Source organism: Netta rufina (genome assembly GCF_964035555.1).
Source record: "Netta rufina genome assembly, chromosome: 5".
Classification (NCBI taxonomy): domain Eukaryota; kingdom Metazoa; phylum Chordata; class Aves; order Anseriformes; family Anatidae; genus Netta; species Netta rufina.
Genome location: NC_140128.1, coordinates 59,599,119 through 59,619,595, shown reverse-complemented (window position 1 = coordinate 59,619,595; position 20,477 = coordinate 59,599,119). Strand labels below are relative to the sequence as shown.

General features: G+C 44.2%; 1 protein-coding gene across 1 annotated transcript; it reads right to left on the bottom strand.

Moving 5' to 3' along the window:
- Nucleotides 1–1,214: 1,214 nt before the first annotated feature.
- DHRS7 (dehydrogenase/reductase 7) lies at nucleotides 1,215–19,987 on the bottom strand. Its single transcript, XM_084286882.1, has 7 exons — nucleotides 19,838–19,987; nucleotides 14,432–14,584; nucleotides 8,726–8,832; nucleotides 7,625–7,864; nucleotides 3,705–3,827; nucleotides 2,091–2,306; nucleotides 1,215–1,381 (listed from the first exon to the last, which is right to left on the bottom strand). Exons 1-7 carry the CDS (start codon nucleotides 19,971–19,973, stop codon nucleotides 1,346–1,348), a joined length of 1,011 nt encoding a protein of 336 aa, XP_084143008.1. The 5' UTR covers nucleotides 19,974–19,987; the 3' UTR covers nucleotides 1,215–1,345.
- Between the last annotated feature and the right edge of the window lie 490 nt (nucleotides 19,988–20,477).

The window sequence follows — 20,477 nt, the reverse complement described above, 5'->3', positions numbered from 1 at the left end:
ACCTTTACTGGGACTTTGATAAAGAATCTTTAGAACTGATCTAATTAAATTAATTTTCTAACAAATGTCAGTGCTTACTGGAGGATCTCTACCCTTCTGATCCAAACAAGATTTTTTTCTAGCCTTCGCAAAAAACATTAAGCCCTGGAGACTGCTTCAGTCCCATTTATGTTGCCATGAAGCAACGGGAATCAGTTTAATGGAGTGAAATGAACCTTCTGTTCTTCCAGAACCGCATGAGGAAAGACACTTGTCATTTGATCAGTCATCTTTTTTCTAGACAGTATTTCCATCTTTGTTAAATGTCATGGGAAAAATGTCGCTTTTGACTTAAGCGCTGCTACACTTGGTAAGTTTCAGTAATTTATAACTGGGTTGTTAGGGTTTTATTAGTGCTGAATGAGATATCATGAAGTAGGATTGTTTTTTTTACCTGCACAGTTTGTGGGTAGAGGTGCATCAAAACATTACAGGGGCCTTTGTCAACAGCAGGAAGGTCACCAAGCTTGTAAACACCCACGGGTGACCAGTACAGAGAGGTACTTTTAGCTAACAGTTGAACTGGATTTTAACTGGCTGGTTTAAGTTTTAAAACAGTGGTCATTGGTTGTCCACCGTTGTTGCAAGGTTTAGTGCAAAGCTGAGCACTACCCAGGACAGGTTACAAGCACACCATCGTGCTCTGGTCCTTCCTCCCTGCTTCTCTACACTGCCCACTTCTCAGACTTCACCCAACAACCAGCACACTGAGGTTTGTGGACTCTGAAGTGGTCCTCAGAAATGCATTTAAAAACCTAAAGATCAAGTGACAGAAGTTCAGGAATGTAGCCCCCCAAACACCTGATAACACACACCTTGCTCAGACCAACTGTACAGTAGTCTTGCGGCTGGTGGCAAAGATCAAATATCATCTTTTCCCAGACACTGCCTAATACACCCTTGACCCTTTATCACAAGCTTCTACTTGTTTGTTTTTTGTTTTGGTTTATTTTTCTGTTTGTTTGTTTCGCTCAAGGTCCAGTAGGCATGAACATGAGGGAAATGGGATCCTGTGGGTAAGTGATTTGTAGCCTGCTCACCAAGTATTTGTTAGTATTACAGCAGCAGAAAAACAAAATTTCTAGCCCCCGTCTCAATTTCTGTAAGCTTAAAATAATAAAAACCAGGTATGTTTAGAAAGTGATTTTTATTTCACCAAGTGTGTATACAGCTTGATAGATTTGTCAAGTTATATGACGACAAAGGTACAAGAGATTAAAAAAAAGGTTTTGCTTGCAGTCAGGCAATATGAAAAAAGTTTCTCTCTGCGTTAGCACAAGTACAGCAGGATTTTGCCCGTTTCTCCTTACTTTGTCTTTCTCGAGTAAGAGGCATCAGCATCCTGGAGTGAGAATTTATTCAGTCAGTATTTCCCCTCCCTGCCCTCTACTGCACTGGAGTCCTTCACCCAGTGTTACTTTGCTCATAACTGCCTGCTGTCAGAGACTAGCTCAATGTGAAGGTAGGAAGTTGCACGTGTTCCATTTTCTGATTCTGGAGTGCTTTAACACGGTACAACAACAGCGCAGTGAGGAGAACGCCAAGTGGCACTGTGAGAACAAACCACGCTGCATGGCTGTCTTCTGGGAGGTGAATGAGAGGGAAGAGACCTGACAGGCAGTGGTGCTGCCTGACGTACTTTGGGGAGGCGCTCAGATTACACGCCCGATATAAAAACTAGACAGACCTAGGGGAGAGCCTGTCAACAGTCTTAATTTCAACCTGCATTAAATAATTCAGGCCGTTGACTTACAGCTCAGCTCTGCATTAATGCTGAATTCTCAGCTCGTGGCCGGTGTGATAAAGATCAGAGGCAAGACCTTTGGCACTGCAAGATGTACTGGCTGCTGCGCTGCGCTGTGACGGCGCTGCAGTAATTCTAGACTGCCAGGCGTGCAGCTACGGGGTCTAGCCTGGCATCAGCTGCTAGGAATGTGAGGAGGAGGAAAAGAAATGGATCCAAAACTGCAGCCCCAACATTCCTGCAGCTAAAGAGGCTGTCAGCAGGGTAAAGAAACGCAAGTAAGGGGAGGAGATAGGAATAAACTTACCACGCCACTCTTGAAGTTTTGTATTCTCCTCTTGCCCATTCTGTTCATCAGCCACCACGCCCAAGTGGGCGCGTACTGCCAGAGGTAGCAGACGGCCAGGTAGGGGTGGTCGCTGATCCAGGCTTCCTTCAGGTCGTTGGCTGTGCTCACCAGCGTGAGCCGGACACAGCGGTCGGTCGGCATCTTGTGGGACTGATCGCCGCTGTTCTCCAGTGACTGGAGGAGGCAGAGAGAGGGCAGGGAGTAAAATGGGGCTTCTGTTTGTGGGGGACGGGGGGAGGGGTGAGGAAGGGTCAGGCTTTGCACAGCAGACACAGTCAGAGTTTCTCCACAGTGCAAAAGTAGAATAAGTGTGAGAATGCTTACCACCTTCCTTTAACACACACGCTTCAATAAAGCACCTTTAAATTAGTGTCTCGACTGATGACTTAAAATTTTAAAAAAAAGACAACCTTCAAAATCTATTCTGCTTTGCACTGACTTACTTATACTTCAAATTAGATGTATCAGCAAGTTACCCATTCTGCAGCAGAGGGCTCCAAGAAATGTGAACTTTCCTCTTCCCAGCTGTCTGCCCCATTATACTTTAGAAGTTACTCTGTAATCAAATGAGTACCTGAGGACATGTCCCCCATTACCTTAATATTCCTGCCAGCTCTGCCCTGTGCAGTTAGCTCAAGAGAAGAGCGAGAGGCTTTTTCAGTGGCAGTGATGTCTTGTGCATATATAGCCCATAGTGAAATAAGCCACAGCCCTGTGAATTGATGTGCATTTCACTCCAGCAATAACAGACTGCTCTGTCATCTGTTCTGCTATTTCCCAGAGCAAAAGCAATTACGGCCTAGATTCTGCCTTCCTCCTAGGCCTTTTGCCACGCTGAAATCTGAGGAATTTGTTTTTGCAAGATTTCCAGATTGCTGAAAAAGTACATCTTTGTGAAAGTATGCAGCTTCGCAAGACAACATTTCTTTCAGAACTCAATTGAACAATGGGAGACTTTTCCTCCCCTTTTATTGCTGGGTTCTCCTGAACTTCAGATCAATTGAATTTATGGCAGATTATCAATATGTATCACAGTAATAATTTCTGCCAGATCTTCTGTTAGACAGCCTTTACTAAAAAATGAACAACTGGAAGGTTTTGCTTTTCATCCTTGAACAACTACTAACAGGAAAAGAATGCAAGCCTCGCCTCAGTTGACTCCAGTGGCTCTGCCAACAACTGCACCAAAGTCAACCGAACAGAGGACATCGTGACTAGGGCAAACAAAAAGCTACCTGTGCAGACACGACGCTGTTTGGCGCTGTAGAGTTGTGTCTAGGAAATCTTGACCCTTCCCCCAGAATTGCGGCAGGGCAGCCATATGGTAAATTTTACTAGCTGGGGACTGTATATGTTGGAAGAGAGAAGGCATAACAACTCCCCCACTTCATTTGATATGGACTTGATACCACAAAGCACTACAAAACAACACAGGGTTCTGCGTTAATCAAAGCATTTCTTGGTGAGGAGATGAGGCTCGTGTTTGTGAGAAGGAGCAAAAGAAAAGGAAACCACAGAAGGATGGCTGTAGCAAAAAGTTGGATTTAGTACAATAGAATTCAGAGTCCTTACCTTTGCAAGATTCTCCGTAAAGACATTTTGTATAATCTTAGACTGTACAGGTCCTGGGCAGATGTTGATAATACTTATCTCAGGGTAGTCAGTCAGCTCAGTCCGAAGAGAATTAAAAAAGCCCTAGAAGAAAAGGCTGTAATGTGATCATCTGCTGCGTTTCCCTATGTAGAAAGATATTGCTATTTACAGATTTTAATTCTATTTCTCTGCCATAAAGACAGCAGTATTCTACTGAAAGCAATTCCTATTATTTTGACATTCAATGGGTAATTTACAATTTTGTCTGCAATTATGTCTATCAGGGAGGAATCTATCCCCAACTTCCCAAACACACAGTAATTTCTCTACACCGCAGCTGTTCCCATACCAAGGGCCAGCCCCTCTCAGAGCCCTGTGGGGCTCCTCACTGGGGGTGCAGCACATCGTTAGCTCCTGCTGCAAGTAGCTTGGACACAAGTGCTCAGCCCCTGCTGAGCAAGAACTGCAATATTGGGGGAAATTATTTTTTGCTGGTGAATTACTCTTTGTGGTGAGATGAAAGCTTTTAAAGTGTTTCCATTAGGTGGTGTATATAAGAGAGAAAGAGGAAGAAGCTTTCATCATATCAAGTCAAAGGAGCAACATGGTATTTTAAGGAGGTACTTCCGCACCACTGAATACACTTCCAGTGCTAATTTGCATCCACATAGACAAAAAACTTATTTCAGCTCAAGGATATGCTAAGTTAAACTGCAGTTACAAAAGCTGTAAGTATTTCTTTTCCTTAAACTACCAGGATACAAATTTTCTCAATGTCTAGCAACCCATGTATAGACAGCAGCTGTGACGGGGAACAAGACCAATTCAGGAATGCGCCACCTACCAAAGTTGCTGCTCAAGCACTACTGAGCTACGATTTAGCAAACAACATACCGTGCCTTATCTTCGATCTGGCTAGCAGCAGTTCCCTGTATTTATTCTAGCACATAATTTTGTGTCACAACAGAGACAGAAGGCCAGCACAGGCTGATAAACTGCCACTGCAGTACAGATTTATGATTTGGCTGGCCCAGAGCTCTTCACTAAATTGCAATATAGGACTAGCACCAGTCAGCCCACTCCTGCGATGGCACGGAAGAGGACAACAGGGACAACCCAGTACAGCTAGGCAACGAGCTGCGTGCCTGTGCACACTTCCAACCAAGAAAGGACCGTGGGCTCTGACTTCCCAATTGCTGGTGGCTAATTTCAGCTTTCAGATCGCATTCAGGCTCTGCAGCGACAGTCTGTAAAAACACCGACCACGTCTTTAAACTTTTAAGTACCCAGGCCCATCTCTGGGCCTTGTCAGCTTAGGAACCCAATCCTGAAAGATTGGGAAAGGCTGAAATGACTTCTACTAGGACAAAAATGTACTTCAGAAATTCCCCTAGCAATCAGAGGCTGAACAAAGACAGTGGCAGCTGCTGCTCAGTGCAGTCCATGTGCCTATTAGACAAGTTCCTGATTAAGGAACATTTTGAAGATCACCATTTCCGACCCACTCCACATGCCACCAATTATATGAATTACAGCTAGATGAACAGTGTATGATCTCCACGAGCATTGTCACACCAGGAGAGAAACTGCAACAGTCAGACGCAGCCTCCTGTGGACGCAACTCATGCTCTTGCAGCTCTCCTTGCAGAACTAAGTAAAGGGTAATTTCATTAGTACAATGTTGTTATGAAGAATTCCAGTTGGCAGGACTCGAGGCATGCTTGTTTCAAGAACAAAGTTTAATTCTTAACAGAATTCCTTCCATCCTTCCCCCTCCGACTGCAGCATTAACTCTGTCAGCTGTGGTAGACTTCAAGGCGTGAATTTTAAAAACAACCACTAATAGATGAGTTCGTGGCAGATGGGGACATACATTTAATAACCAGTGGCTAAAATACTGATCTGCAGTTCAAGAAGACCCTAGGTTAACACATGCTGGGAAGACAACATGAAAAGCATCGCTTTATGCTGTGCTATTTTTCCCCAACTTCTCTCTAGTCATTTCTTCTTGGTCATCATCAGAGATGGGCTACTCGGCTACCTGCAGAGGACAGCTGTTCTGACGGGCTTCCTTTATGTGAAGTGCACTGGTGAAGTCTGGTATCTCAAAAAAGCTTTAATATTTTGGAGGGGTTCACGCCCACACCTAGCCCTAACTCTAGACTGGTAAGATGCTCTCAGACCAAGCCTGTATTTGCAATTTAGATTTCAAAATCTGTGTTGCAAATCACATTTTAACCCTTGGAATCAGTATTTACAGGATTACTGTAAAAGAAACAAGAAAGGTGTTCTGGAGCCTGGACTGGTTATTGAGCAGAGGCAGAAGATAACAAAGGTATGAGCAGTTCAGTTAGCTTCTTTTTAACTAATCCTGACATTTTAGTGAACTGTTTCTTTTAAGCTTCTTCCACATTCTCAATCCTAACATGAAATTCAACATTCTGTGAATTTTTAAAGCAACACATGAATTCCTCTGCAACTAATTAGTGCTTATTCCAACAGCACCACAGCCAAGAGATAATTCAACTGAAAGAAGGCTTTAAAATAAAGGAGAGTAAATGGAGCCCACACTTCTGCTCATTGCATCCTTCTAATTTAAATCTACTAGACCTAAATCAAAGGCTGGCTGGCTTCTAATGGGCAATTTCATCGCAGCCACCTAAATGAAGGGTAGCAGCTCTCTCCCTGTCATTAACTGAAAATGTTAGCAGAGACCTGCCACAGTCTTCTACATCTTCATTCTTTCAAGCATCTAATGGCTTTGCAGTGTCAGCCACTAGTTACATGTTTGTTGTTAGTCAAATTGTCAAAAAGATATCGATCCAATAGGTTTAGCAAAGTTATTTACTCTGCTCACGTGCTTAAAGCCAGCAGGGAGTAGGAACGTGCCAGTTTTTGTTTTTAAAATCATCCCTGAGCACAGCTGAAGTTTAGCTTACTGAGATCAAAACGTACATTAGCGGGAAGTCAAACAGTGGTGAAAGACAAATATATCTAAATAAATTTGCTAGTTAAACAACTGATTCCGCAATGATAAAGGCAGTCTTTTTTTCCCCCCAGACACTTTTCTCAGCTTTTATGTTTTTCTGCATGAGAGAAATGGCTTTCAAAAATCTTTCCAACCAATACTGAAAATTCTGTGTTACGCAGAAGATAATGTCTGCCTTCCTAAGGCACTAGGAGCTGCCAGTTCTTCACAGCACAGCAACATTCAAAACTGTTGGGAAGGTTCTTTCAGAGCTTCCTAGCTAGAACAGGAGGCCTCATTCCTCATTAGTCTGCTTTCTAAATCACTGTTCTCACTTCACTGTCCTAACGATTTCCAACAGTCTAAAACCCTCTCACCAGGGATTTTTCTTCCCTAACTGAATTAAGATGAGTCTTAAAGCATGAAAAAAAAACGACAGTTGAGAGCTCTGTTCTTTTTTTTCCACTTTTTTTTTTTTTTAATATATTAGTCTCTATTTCATCTCTTTCTGCTTTGATTGGGTTATTATGTCCTGAGCATATGGCTACTTGGTTCCTAAGCTCTGAGTCAAGGTCCCCTTGGGCTCACCTTTTGTTTTGCTAAAAACAAAGCGGATTCTGTAGCGAGGAATTTACAGGGCTGTTAGCTGAAGAAGCGCTTGAAGTTCAAGGATATTTTAGAGGCTGCAAAAAATAGAGACCAGAGGAAGAGCCCCCCTTCCCTAATTCTTTCAGTCCAGAATCATTCTCTAAGAGTTTCAGAACATTTCAGAGCAATTCTATATAATTTTAAGCACCTGGGAAAGTTATGTATGCTGTGTGCAATTTCAGGTGAGACTTATTTCTGCACAGAATAAAGTCCTCTGCTACAGCACTAAAACCGATGCTGGTATAGCACACAAGACTTAATAAAATTCAGAAATGTAACTTACCTGCAGAGCATGCTTGCTGGCACAGTACCCAGAGGCAAGAGGGGCTCCCATGATGCCCATCACGCTGCTCACAGTCACAATCTTTCCCCTTTTCCTTTCGATCATGTGTTTCAGGACGTGCTTTGTGAGAGAGATCGTGCCGAGGTAGTTAAGTTCCATTATCGCGCTGTAGACGTCCAGGTTTGTGTCCACGAACAGGGAGCGTTGGGAACGTCCACCATTGTTGACCAAAACATCGATCTCGGGAAAGATACAGCGATAAATAAATATAGCAAGTTTTCTTTAATATTTGCACTTCCTCAGGCAATTGTTAACTGACTATTCTCATCCCTCTAGTCTCGCCCACTAGCCTCCCCCTTTGAGTTGCAGGCTGGCTGACTTTCAGGGGAGACAACAACAAAGGAATGATGTTTGATGCCAAACAGTGCTAACTCCTAGCACAGGAACACTGGCAGCTGAAAACTAATTAGATTAAAGAACAGAAGGGACAAATCCAGTGCCAATAATTTCTCTGTGACACCAAAGTACCAGCAGACTAAAGGCCTAACTTGAAGCTTTGCCCATTGTGCACAGTGTTAGATCCGACTGCTGTTGTCTTAACTCTGGACCAGCAGTCGAAAAGACTACGCACCACACAAGGTAAGCAGCTGGGCCTCATGTCCAGTTTTGTCCCACATGGCTCTGAACCCAAATTACGTGCCTCACCAAAACTACAAACTAAAGGTCCTGACTTTCAGACACAGCTCCAAGCTCAGAATATACAACTGAGGATAGCTCCATTTGGAGCAGAATTTCAGTGATCAATCAAGCAAATGATCAATCAAATCAAGCAAGTTAATTTTTAATTCTTGGTACTGGCCAGTTGATTAGTTGTTCCTTGCTGCATCTCTGCAGAGCCCACTGAAATACAGAAGTAAGCAATAGAAAGGATGAGAATTTAAGTACTTTTCTCACATTTAATACCAAAACTTGAGCAAGATGTGAATTTACTGTATGATAAGCATTGCTGAATTTACCGTATGATAAAATAAAAATGAAATACTGACCTAAATGCAGGGATAGGAGATAGAGAAGAAATTCAGCCCCAGAGGTGCACCTTACCTTGCCAAAATGCTTAATAACGCTGTTGGTTGCAGCTTCATGAGAGCTTCTATCAGTCAAGTCCAGACGCAGAACAAGGATGTCTTTTTCGGTCAAGTTGCTGATCTCTAAAGACAGCCATAAAGCGAATGGGAACCAGTAAGATCACTAATACAACAATTGTGGAAGTGGGTTTTTAAACCCCGCATTTTCACTAAAAAGACACCAAGAAACGATAACATTAAGTTGGAACTAAAATGCTTTGTTTTCATTTTAATTTCCACATAGAATCCATTTTAAATCTGTTCCTACCATTTTTTTCCTCATTATTATCTTTGGCTTTTAATGAGCTTGACTTTATTAAACAGGCTTGGGTATCACAACACAGACAATTCAATTCTCCAAATAAATTGCAGTAGTTGGGATTGTTACAGGATTACTTGATCCTGAAACTTTTCACTGAGCCATTCTGAAGCTCAGCTTATTGACAGCCTTGACATTTTCCTCGTAGGTAAATTATTAAAGCGTGCTTATTCCTGACAATAGGAACAGCAGAGATTAGACCAAAACCACAACACGTATACATGAGTAGTTACAAGCTTTAGGGCTAAGTTTAGAGAATATGGTTCATTGTAGGGGGTAGAAGAAGGATGATCCTCGTGGGTCCCTTCCAACCTGGGATATTCTGCAAGAAGGTTTTTGTTTAATGAAGACCTTTCAACACATCCACCTCCTGCAATAAAAGGCAGCTGTCATCAAGTTCAAGCCTTCATGCTGAGTGTTTTCACCAGTGACTCTCTGGAACATCTGACCTTTCCCACAGAAAGCGTTTCTTGAGCAGTGATTTGCTACCCCTGGAGTCTGGGGGCAGATGACTCACAAAAATAAAACCTTCAATGTTAATCTTTCCATTTTTTAAACCAGACAAAGCTATTTTTTTTCTTAATATCTGCATACTAGGTTGATGGTGCTATTTTTTGTTTTTAAATCGATTCCTAGCCACAGTTAAGTACATCTGCTCCCCTTTGACCAGCTGTGCTCTTTAGAGAGAGCGCCTAAAGCTCTTATTTTTTCATTACCACGTCTTGCACACACAGGTACCGTTGAACCTTGTCTCTACTGTGATGTACAGATAAGGTTACTGAAATCCACAAGTTGCCTCTGCTCAAAGGTCGCTTGTATTTAGGTAACTGGATACAATAAAGCCATGTTTGGTTTAAAACTACCATATTTCCATGCACTGCTGCTTCCAGTGCTCCCTCCTCCTCCCCCCTACCTTTTCCTCTATTTCCCTCAGACCATTACAGACAGCAGGAAAATCTTTGTAGGTTAAACTACACCTCTACAGCACGCTCCCAGCCCTGAGGAGAAGGGCCTGGGGATGGTAGTGGATGAGAAGCTCGACACGAGCTGGCAATGTGTGCTTGCAGCCCTGAAAGCCACCCCTGTCCTGGGCTGCACCAGCAGCAGCGTGGGCAGCAGGTTGAGGCCCAGGCTGCCCCGAGGAGCTGCGGCTGCCCCATCCCTGGCAGTGCCCAAGGCCAGGCTGGATGGGGCTGGGGGCAGCCTGGGCTGGGGGCAGGGGTTGTGCCCATGGCAGGGGCTGGGATTCGATGGGCTGTGAGGTCCCTGCCAACCCAAACCAGCCTGGGATTCTGTGATTTCTATCAGCCTCCTCCAGTCACTTTTTTCTAGGGTGAGGAATCCTTGCTGTAGTCATTCCTCAGACAGCTTTCAGAAAACTTCACACATTCTTGTTACCCTTGTTCTAGGCTTCCTTTGCTGTCCACTCAAGAAAAGCAAAGAAAACCATGTTCCCAAGTGGGAGACCTTGGGTTCGGGTTCACCATTTTACACAAACGCTACCAGATGTTGCTCACATCCTATGCTGACGTGTCTCCAGCTGCTGGCAAAACAAACTGCACGTGGGCATCAGCTTCCAGATGCAATATCTGAAACTGAGCGCTCAGCCTGCCCAAAACAACAGCCACTTTCACACAGCTGTGAGTGCACATTCCTGATACGCTGTATTTTCTGGAAACCCTTTAAAGTCTCCTTACACAGCAGCTCGCTGCTACATCTGGGCAGGATCAAACTGCCCAACCACCAAGTAGCAGGTTTTCCGACTAACATTTTTTCCTATGGTTCATTAAGTTTTGTTATTTTTAATCTACAAAATTATTACAGTCACCCAAAGCCAACTAGTTGGTTTTTTGAGTATATTTTTGCAAGACAGCTGTAAAAGTAAGCTGACTTAAAACAGCATTTTCTTATGACATCAGATATACACGAGATAGTTGTGCTTGCTTGTGACAGTAATGTGTAAATCATCTAGTTACGGTGCTGCTGTGTACAACGCCTTCCACAGTCAAGTTAAAGCTTATTAGCTCCAATTATGCCATACAATTCAGCTAACTTCAAGTTGATGTTACGTGCAGCAGCTCAACCTTGACCCATCCCACACTGCTCAAGCCTTACAGAACACTCCTGAACTCAGTTGCAGAAGGGAAAAACACAGGAGGTGTGAGCAGGGACAAGGGACAAGCCATCCAGTTTATGGGGTTTACGTGGCAAGGTTTTGGTAGCAGGGGGGTGCAGGGGTGACCTCTGTGAGCAGAGTCCAGCAGCTGCCCTGTGTCAGAGCAGGGCCAGCTCCAGCCGGCTCCAGGGGACCCGCTGCTGGCCAGAGCAGTGCTGTGTTCAGTTCTCGCTGCTCTTGCCTATTACTAATAGGTAACAAATTACACTAATCTCCTTCACACTGAGTTGATTTTGCCTGTGACAGTAATTGTTGAGTGACTTCCCCATCCTTATCTCAACTCACTAGCTTTTTTTTGTCCATCACATTTCATCCTTTTGAGGAGGGGGAGTGAGAGAGCAGTGTGGTGGAGCTCAGCTTCTCACCAGGGTGAAACCACCACACCCAGCAAGCACTCAGACACATGCCCAAGTGTGCAGGGAAGGAATCAGGAAGGCTGAAACTCAGAAGTCTAAGCTGTTGAGGAATGTGAAGGGCAAGGACAGCTCCTACAGGTACAGCAGCAACAAAAGGAAGACCGAAAAACAGAGTGAGCTCACCGCTGAGTAGGGATGGCAATGAAGTGACACAGAAAAACATGACTTGCTCATTGCCTTCTCTGCCTAAACCTTCACTGGCAGGATCTCTCAGGTCTCCTACAGCCCTGAGAATAGCCTCTGGGAAAAAGAAATGCTACAGACATCAGAGAAAGACCAAAGTAGGTACAAACTGGACATCCAAACAGGGCAATATATGCATCCAGGGGTTATGAGAGCTGACCAATATCACTGCAATGCTACTGATCTTTGGAGGAGGTCACCAGAAACTGGAAAAAAGCAAATGTCACACAGCCTAAGCTCAGTCCTTGGGAAAACGATGGGACAATTCCTCCTGAAAGCGATTTCCAAGCATATGAAGGACAAGAAAGTGACTCTACCAGCCAACATAGATGTACTGCGGACATGCATGGCCTGACCAACTTAACTGCCTTCTGCACTGACACAACTGGCTCTGTGGCCAAGGGCAGAGCAGCAGATGCTGTGTATCTTGACTGTAGCTTTCTGTGTTGTCCTCCACAGCAACCTCATAGCTATGTTGGGGAAATGTGAGGGGTCTAGGTGAGTGGATTACAGTGTAAGTGAAAATCAAGCTGGATCAACCAACCCTCAAAGTCCAACAGGTGACCAGTTAGCTCCAAGTGGTAGCCCTCCATGGACGGTATCTTTTAGCATCTTCATTAATGACCCAGGTGATGGGATAAAACACCTGGTTTTCAGCACATTTTCAGGTAACATCAAGTTCAAAGGAGCAGTTGCTGTGCTGGAGGGTAGGGCTGCCATTCAGAGGCATCTTAACCAGCTGTAATAATGGTCCGATAAACCTCATTAAGCTCAAAGTCAAACGAAAAATTTTGCAGCTGGTATAGAACAGCATTATGCAGTACTGCAAACCAGTGCCCAAAAAGCGAGGTATCAGATCTCCACACAAGGCCTGAGGTCCTGATGAAAAGCCTGCTGATTTATATTCCATGTGCAGCTATGAGCTCCTGCAATTATAAATGCTACTGGGCTGCAACAGCAAGAGAAGATTGAGGGAAGAGGCTGTTAAGTGCCTCTACACGGCACTCTAAGACTGCAGTTGGAGTATGGTGTCCAATTTGGGACTCTCATTAACGACAAATACCATCAATCTGCAGCACAGAGCCACCACGATGGCTAGAGGAGCTAGCACACCTTATAATTAAGGAAAGGGGTGGAAGGCTGAGTTTAGAGAGAGAAGTAAGAGGGCAAGGGAGCCAATTACTGTCTTCCACTACTTAAAGGCTGGCTATAGAAAATACAGAGTACCTATGTTGCTGAAGAGTTTCCAATATTCCTACTAATCTAACCCATAACTAAAAAAGTTCAGTAGCATATTTCTCCAAAACACATGGCTACATAAGACTAGTACATAGCACAGCCATGATATTCACACAGTTATTTCAAATTGGCAGAAATTATTTTAGTCAAATCTGTGCTCTCGGTGCATATCAACTGAACTAAGTTTTCTGAATATTCTCTAGCACCTTGCTCTTATACAAACGTTGCCTGAAAATGGACATCCAGATTGCAGCTCCTGCCAGCATATCCAGTGCCATCAGTGTCATAATGACAACAAACGGCCGCAGACGTAAGTGCAGTTGTGTGCTTTTAGTGACCACTAAACATTGCATCATATCATTTGACTTTTGCCATAATTACCGTCTAACCACACCACCATCTGACAGCCCTGCTTTCTTTTTGAAGACATCTATTTAAGTACCAGCTTTTTCGAAGCGTCAGGAAATGGAAATAAGGAGCAGTGCATTTTTGAAACCTCCTTGACAGATTTTCCGAGTAACCTGCTGCAACTTTGAGATTTCAAGGAATTTTTGTGCTAAGCCAAATGAACATTTCAACATTCACTAGCAAGCGTTCCAAGTACGCTGCAGACATTGATCAACATTACTAGGAACAAACTGTCAGTGTGATAATATAGTCACTAAACAATATGGAGGGCAAATAGGCAGAAAGAGATATGTTAATCACGTTCAACACTTCTATTTATCGACATTAATTTATTGCCTATCCCTCCCACAGCCTGCCAGAAAAACAAGGAAAAAAGATAAAGAAGAGGAATGAAGTTACACTACTGACACAGCAGGCATATGAAAGATAACTGGCACAGTTAAACACCCTGCATCATACATGTTCCTCTCGATCTACAGGAGATCCTCTTCTCTGCACTTACTCAGAACGGCTTTTTCTGAACATTTCTATTCATTCCTTTTCCAAAGCAAACTCCTTGACAGTTGTCAATCTGACTGTAGGAGGCACAAACCCGAAGGGAGAAGACTTCTCAGTAGCATGCAGCCACATTGTTTGCTTCTGAAAAGGATGACACCCCTCAATTTCTTACCTCCCTTCCCCACTGTATGTATTCAGTAACTTATAAAACCAGCTGCAGTTGATAATAAGGGTAACACCAGCTTATAAGGGCTCTCATACCACAAACCTATACAAAGCCTTCTCTCAAGAAAACAAAGTATTGGCTTCAAATATACAGTGAAATTATGTATAAAGTTCACTTTCATCATGAATTTTATTCCTGTGCTTTGTGGGTGAGTATTTCTGTGGCAACCCCGCCACAGCGAGTGGAGCTGCTTGCATGAAGTAGTAACTTATACTTACGAAGGCATTTCTTTTTCACTCTTTCCAGTTCATCTTCTCTTCTTGCTGAGATGGCAAGGAAAGCTCCTATCTTTGACAGCTGGTAAGCCAACTCTTCTCCAATTCCACTCGAAGCTCCTGTCACCCAGACAACCTTGCCACGTAGTTCAATTTCTGTCAGGAGAATCAAGACAGCAGTTCACACATTGACAATGCTAGAATAAACATTTAAGTCCCTGCAGAGGTAAACTCTGATACTGTTAAGACATATGCTCCACTATATCGGCTGTTACAAAATCCTGACTTCTTTATTTTTTGGTCATGTGCAGTTGTGAAATCGTTCCATGCTGTTCTGCTACTTGAACTTTGTTCCACGGCTAATCTGAATAAACACGAATTATCTACCTGATGGAAGAAACTGGATTGCGTTTCTGCAACTCATCCATGCAGAGCATATCCACTGACCTCATCAAAAAGAGCTTCAGAGGAAAATGGAGAAGAGAATTCTTGGAAATGGCAGGTAAACGGTTACTGTATGGCAAATCCAAACAAAAGCCTAAGCCAACCTTTCCCAATAGATGTTCTACCTCAAAAACGGTCCTAAGTAATTGCTGACAGAAGAAAATTCTCTGATCACAGGTGGCTTATCAGAACAAATGGAATGAGTGTTCATCCGCTTCGCTTTGGATCTGATGCAGGTTAATTCTTGCATTGGCCAGAATACAGTACAGCGAGTTCCCAGGGCGTCAGCTCATCTATGAATTTCTTGCGTGCTCGCAGTTCCTGCCCAGGCATGCTTTTTAAACCTCTAGTAAAAACCGTGGTATCCTGCTCCTTCACTCCTCTGCTTGGGGCCTGTTCCCCCTGGTTTGCAGGCATTCCCCCCTCCTGACCCCATAAAACACCTAGAACCTGGGAAAAGGTTTAAATTTCCAGACGTACATCCAAAGTCATCAAAACAAAATAGATGGATGAAAGTCACCCATTTAATTCTGGAACATGATTTAAGGACGAGTGATCACTAATATCAGAGCACTTTCCAGAATGTATTACTGACTAAAACTTGCATGTCTTCTTCATCATCAGTCCCAGTAAAAAATCTGGGACTGATCAGCTGCTGAGAAGGGCTTTTTCTTCTATTTAACACATTTGTACACAGCACTCCAACTATTTCTAACCAACCAAGAAAGATTTCACATTATAATTCAAATAGCAAAGGCAAATTCAGCTCCTGGGATTTAAAGCCTGTTCTATTCTGGAAAAGGCCAGAATAGCATTTGTCAGCTCACTGAAACTTACCCATTCATTTGGTTTAGCAAAAATACCTCTTTACTAAAGCCAGTAGCAGTGACAACTTTTACCTCCTGCTTCAGGATCAGTTCCTGGTTCTCTCTCCACTACTCTGTTTCAAATTTCTACTTTTGAGTCTTAATGATAAATCCAATGAAGAGATGAGCACCAAAATCTTGTTTGCCTTCCTCCTTGCTGAAGACTTCAAGACTGACTATCAGAGCTCAACTTGAATTTGTAGGACTGGCATCAGGTATTATTATTATCATTATTATTTTCTTTATGTTTTGTTTTAGAAAGCTAACTTTTTTAGCCAAAGAAAAAACCTTCCTAAAACCAAACAAAGTTGTAGGAATAACTGTTTTTTTAATAACTATATCAGAAAGCTGCTGTCACTAAGGCTTATTCACACTCTTTTCCAAATGTTTTATTTCAACACATTCGCAAATCATTAAACTAACTACAAGGAACATGGAGTTTACCTCTCAGATTAATTTGTTATTTTTTTGGCAGTTTGTTTCCTCTTGAAACACAGTTTGTTTCCTGTCAAAACAAACAGTACTTGAACAGAAGCGCACATGGATATGCCTTCATCCCTGCTTACCGCACTCATCTCCTCTTGCTACTGAAAACAAATGCACCTCCTCCCACCACGCAGTTCCCCTGTTCTCAACCTGCCTTGAGCAGGTTCACTGTAGTTATTCAGGATCTTGTTCTGTGGACAGAATAATTAACTGAGATGAGGAAGGTTTTTCACTGATTTCTCAGTGCTGATAGTTACCCTACACTGATCTACTGGAAATTAGTACAGTGCAAAACCTAGCTGAAATGTTGTTGTAGAACAATTATCAAGCAACTAGCTTGTTCTAGAATAAACGTCCTGTTGTAACTGGAAATAAGTTTAAAAATTAACTGTGCCAAATTGAAAAATAAAAGATTATACTTTTACTAACCATTAACTACTGTGTTAAAAGACATAGCAAATGAGAGGTTGCACAGAGTACTACTGCAATATTCCAAGTGCTTCTGTAGTTCAGCTCTGTTCAGATTTATTTTTTTTCTCCATCATTTTATAACTCCCATGGCACAAGGTTACCACTTCATTTCATTCATGAAAATATTTGGAGTGGGGAAGTCTAAAGCAGAACATTTTCCCCAGACCCATGAAGAATCACACTGTTATTCTTAGCTTAAAGAGTCAGTTTTCATATATTCATATGTAAAAGGATCCTACTAAGCTCGGTAATACCACAGTGTCTGTGAAAAGCGCACCACTTAGAGTGACTGCTCATCAGCTAATGAAATACAACACATAAGGGAAGTCACCCAGCACCCCATAACCCTTGTCTCCTGATCTCACAAATACTTAGATCACGGGAAATATTCCAGCACCTGCCAATGATGAAATCCAGATGCTTCCCTATAGAAGTGAATCACTGAATTGAACTCGTCTTACCTATGCGAAGGCTGTGCTTTATAATTATAGTTTTCAAGATAAAGAAACATGATAAGAGTCTGCTTTCTGGTAACTACTTTTATCTGCAAAAATTTCCAACACCCATACTAATGTTGTGGAAGTTGTAACAAAACATAATGACAGCAAGAGTGACAGCTCTATCAACAGCTTTGATTAACATTCAAGTTTTCTCCACCTGACCCATGTGCTACTCACCTGGAGATGTCTGCAGACATGCTATGCTGCCTACACAACGTAGGGAGGAGGACAAGCAGGAACATATTTGAGAAAAGATCTTTTCTAGTGTTTGTCCCTTTTGTTTTCCTCGCTGAGCAGATAGGTTCAGCACTGTTACACCACTATCACATACGTGCAAGGCAGAACTATTGGCAAAATGCTACTTAAATGTTCCCATTTCAGCTGCATATTTCAGTTAGTTACAAGCACTGAGGCCCAAGGTGGGGGGAAAACGCAGTTCACCACTTTGCAGAGCAAAGAAACATTGACAAAATTCTCACTGATCCTCCTTATAGCACATATTGAAACAGCTAAAACTACATTGCCCTGTATGTGGGAATTTTTAGAGACTAACTGAAAGGTTTCCAAGCTTCCAATGAGATTGAAAGGTACTTTCAAATAATGCTATGTCCACATGAGAGCTCCTAAGTGTCCACATGCATTGCACACAGATACCTCAAGACAAAGCTTCAGTTCCGTATATATTTATCAAGATTTAGCCTGTTTCTCTGCCCTGAGTCTTTCCATGATATTTGCAAAGTCAACACACACAGGTATTTTTCGTACTTTTCTTATAGTGAGGGAACTGCCTGATGGACTTGCTGTAAGACTCACCCTGCGTATAGTTACAGAGTGGTTGCATATTTAAATGTAGTATTCTTAGAGCTGGATCACTTGTGCACACTTTCCTGTTCTCCAGCACACAGACTGGCACTTTCGCAGCAAGTTTCTACTGAAAACAGAAGTCAGACTGATCTCAAAGTCTAGGCCACACTCCCAACCCAACTCCACAGTGGGATGATCCCCACCTTCTCCCACTTCTTCTGTCCAACCTGCAGTGGTCTCCATCCTCACCCTTGGTTTGCTGCACGCCCACTAGGCTAGAACTAAAAAAAAGATCCCAAATTTCTGTTTCAAATGGCTTTCTTGACAAACTCTTCACAGAACTTGCCCTATTCTTCTCTCAGCCCCTTCCCAATGCCAACCTGTACCTGCACCACCATTCCCTACTGCATCCTTGTGTCAAGCCCAAACCCTTACTCCTCAGTTCCCCTCCAACACAACAACCCTCCTTCATCCAAGACTGTCCTATCTCCCCATCTCAACCCATCACCCAACTTCATTTCACACGCAGGACAACTCATAGTGTTCCCTATCCCATCTTTTCCCAGATCAGCTTCTCCACCCAGCTGTTCAGACACAAGAAGACGGTTCTGCGTGGTCACTGCTCCATTTTCACCTCAACCACCCAAACCCAGCTTTCCAACAACATCCCAAATTGCAGCGGCTGGCTAAGCTGAGGCGGGATATTCAGAAATGCACGACTCTTCAAATCAAAGCCTCTTTTATGCAAGTAAAACTGAGGATTTTTACAGATCTTTGGTTGTCTAAAAGGAAGCAGAACTGCAGACAGATTAGAAAGGTCAACACATGCAAGAGCTGTAAATCCCTGGCTGAAGGCGTTTTATTGAATCTTTGTAACCACAAGTGTGGAAAGCAACACCTTACAGAAAAGTGAGGAAAATCCACAGACAGCAATCATGTGGTGCTGCTCCCTCACACCTTTTGGGGCAAAAACCTCTGAAGAGGAAACCCATTTAATCCAAGCATTAATATTCATGTTTATTATCCTGTAAACAGTTTCAGCACTACTGTGAAACTGAGATCTGCTTTAAGATGCAAGAAGGAACAGAAACTAAAGAGACTAGGAAGAGTTTTTGTTGTTGTTTTTCTTTCTTCCAGAAAAACTGAAAGTTTCTCTCTCTGACCCACACTGTCCATCCCTCACCTGCAGGTTTTCGCAGGATCCTGAGAGGTTCAAGCAGCACCTGAAGGAGGAACATGCATCGCCTGCACACACTAGCATGGGGTGCCATGAAGAATCCCTTCCATGGTGGTCAGAAATCGAGGAACTAACTCATTCCTGCCTCATATTAAGCACTCCCTTTTCTTATTGTCCCCCCTTCTGTGCATCTCCCAGCACACCACAGCCTCCTGGACCAACAACACACCCGACAGCCTCGCTTATCCCACAGGCTGATGCCAGAACCAGATATCAGAGCAGAAACAATGCCAAACAACATTTTTGGAGCTGAGCGAGCCCTGCAAAGTTGCTTTTAGGCTACTTTATTCAACGCGTCTCTTCGCTGCTGCCTTACAGCGAGCTGCAGCTGCGCATGCGATCGCCACACCTTGCTGAGGGCTGAAAACACTGCTTTTAGGGTTATTCTTCAGCGAGCCCTGGGGGCAGCTGTGGTCGGATCGGCCGAGCTGAGGCGCCTCCAGCCCGGCTGCCTCGGTCCCCCCTCGTCCCCACACGCCGCCATCCCCGCGCCCCCTCACGGAGCGCCTCAAGCGCCGCCACCCCTCGGCGCCCCCGCAGCCTCCCTCAGCGGTGGCGGCCGCTCCGGGCGGGCAGCCTCTCCCTTGGGGCCGTTTATTACCTGGCTTCTTCCCCCTCCACTCGGCCCACAGCACCGTGAGGTCGCCATCGGCCCGCAGCCAGCGGACCAGCTGCGCCAGCAGGGCCAGGAGGGCTCCGCCCGCCAGCAGCTGGCACAGCGCGCAGCCCCACGACATGGCTGACACCTCCCCTCCGCCTTCTTTCCCCTTCTCTTCCTGCTGCGCCCCTTATGAGGGCCCCCGCCGCCGCCTCCTCCTCCTCCTCCTCCTCCCCGCATTCCCGCCCGCCACCGTCCCTTGTCCCCCGTCACGGTGTGGTAACGCGGGTTGGCGCAGTCAAGGCTGCGGCGATAAGGGCTGGGTTTGTAGGGCAGGGGCCGTGCGTGTGGCAGGGGCTGAAGGTTGCTTTCTGAGAGCGGGGGAATCTTTTTTCCCAACTTGACGTGCCCCCGCGGGGAGCGGAGGGCTGGATGGCTTCGGGTTTGGAAAAGGTGCTGGATGCCGCACGTCCTCAGGCTGCCCCGGCACAGGCACCGGTTTGGGGTTGGTGCCTGGAGAGCAAAACCCAGTGCCCAGCACGAGGAGAGCCTCAGGGGGACACCTATGAACCCCCTTCCCCTCAGGGGGACACCTACGAACCCTCTTCTCAGGCTCACCGGTGGCTCTCAGTGCCCTTCTGCA

Coding starts and splice junctions, on each gene's coding strand:
- DHRS7 (XM_084286882.1), bottom strand. CDS start 19,973: ATGTCGTGGGGCTGCGCGCTGTGCCAGCTGCTGGCGGGCGGAGCCCTC. Junction 14,585..19,837: donor GTGGAGGGGGAAGAAGCCAG/GTAATAAACGGC, acceptor TTCTCCTGACAG/AAATTGAACTACGTGGCAAG. Junction 3,828..7,624: donor CCAGCAAGCATGCTCTGCAG/GTAAGTTACATT, acceptor CTTTTCTTCTAG/GGCTTTTTTAATTCTCTTCG.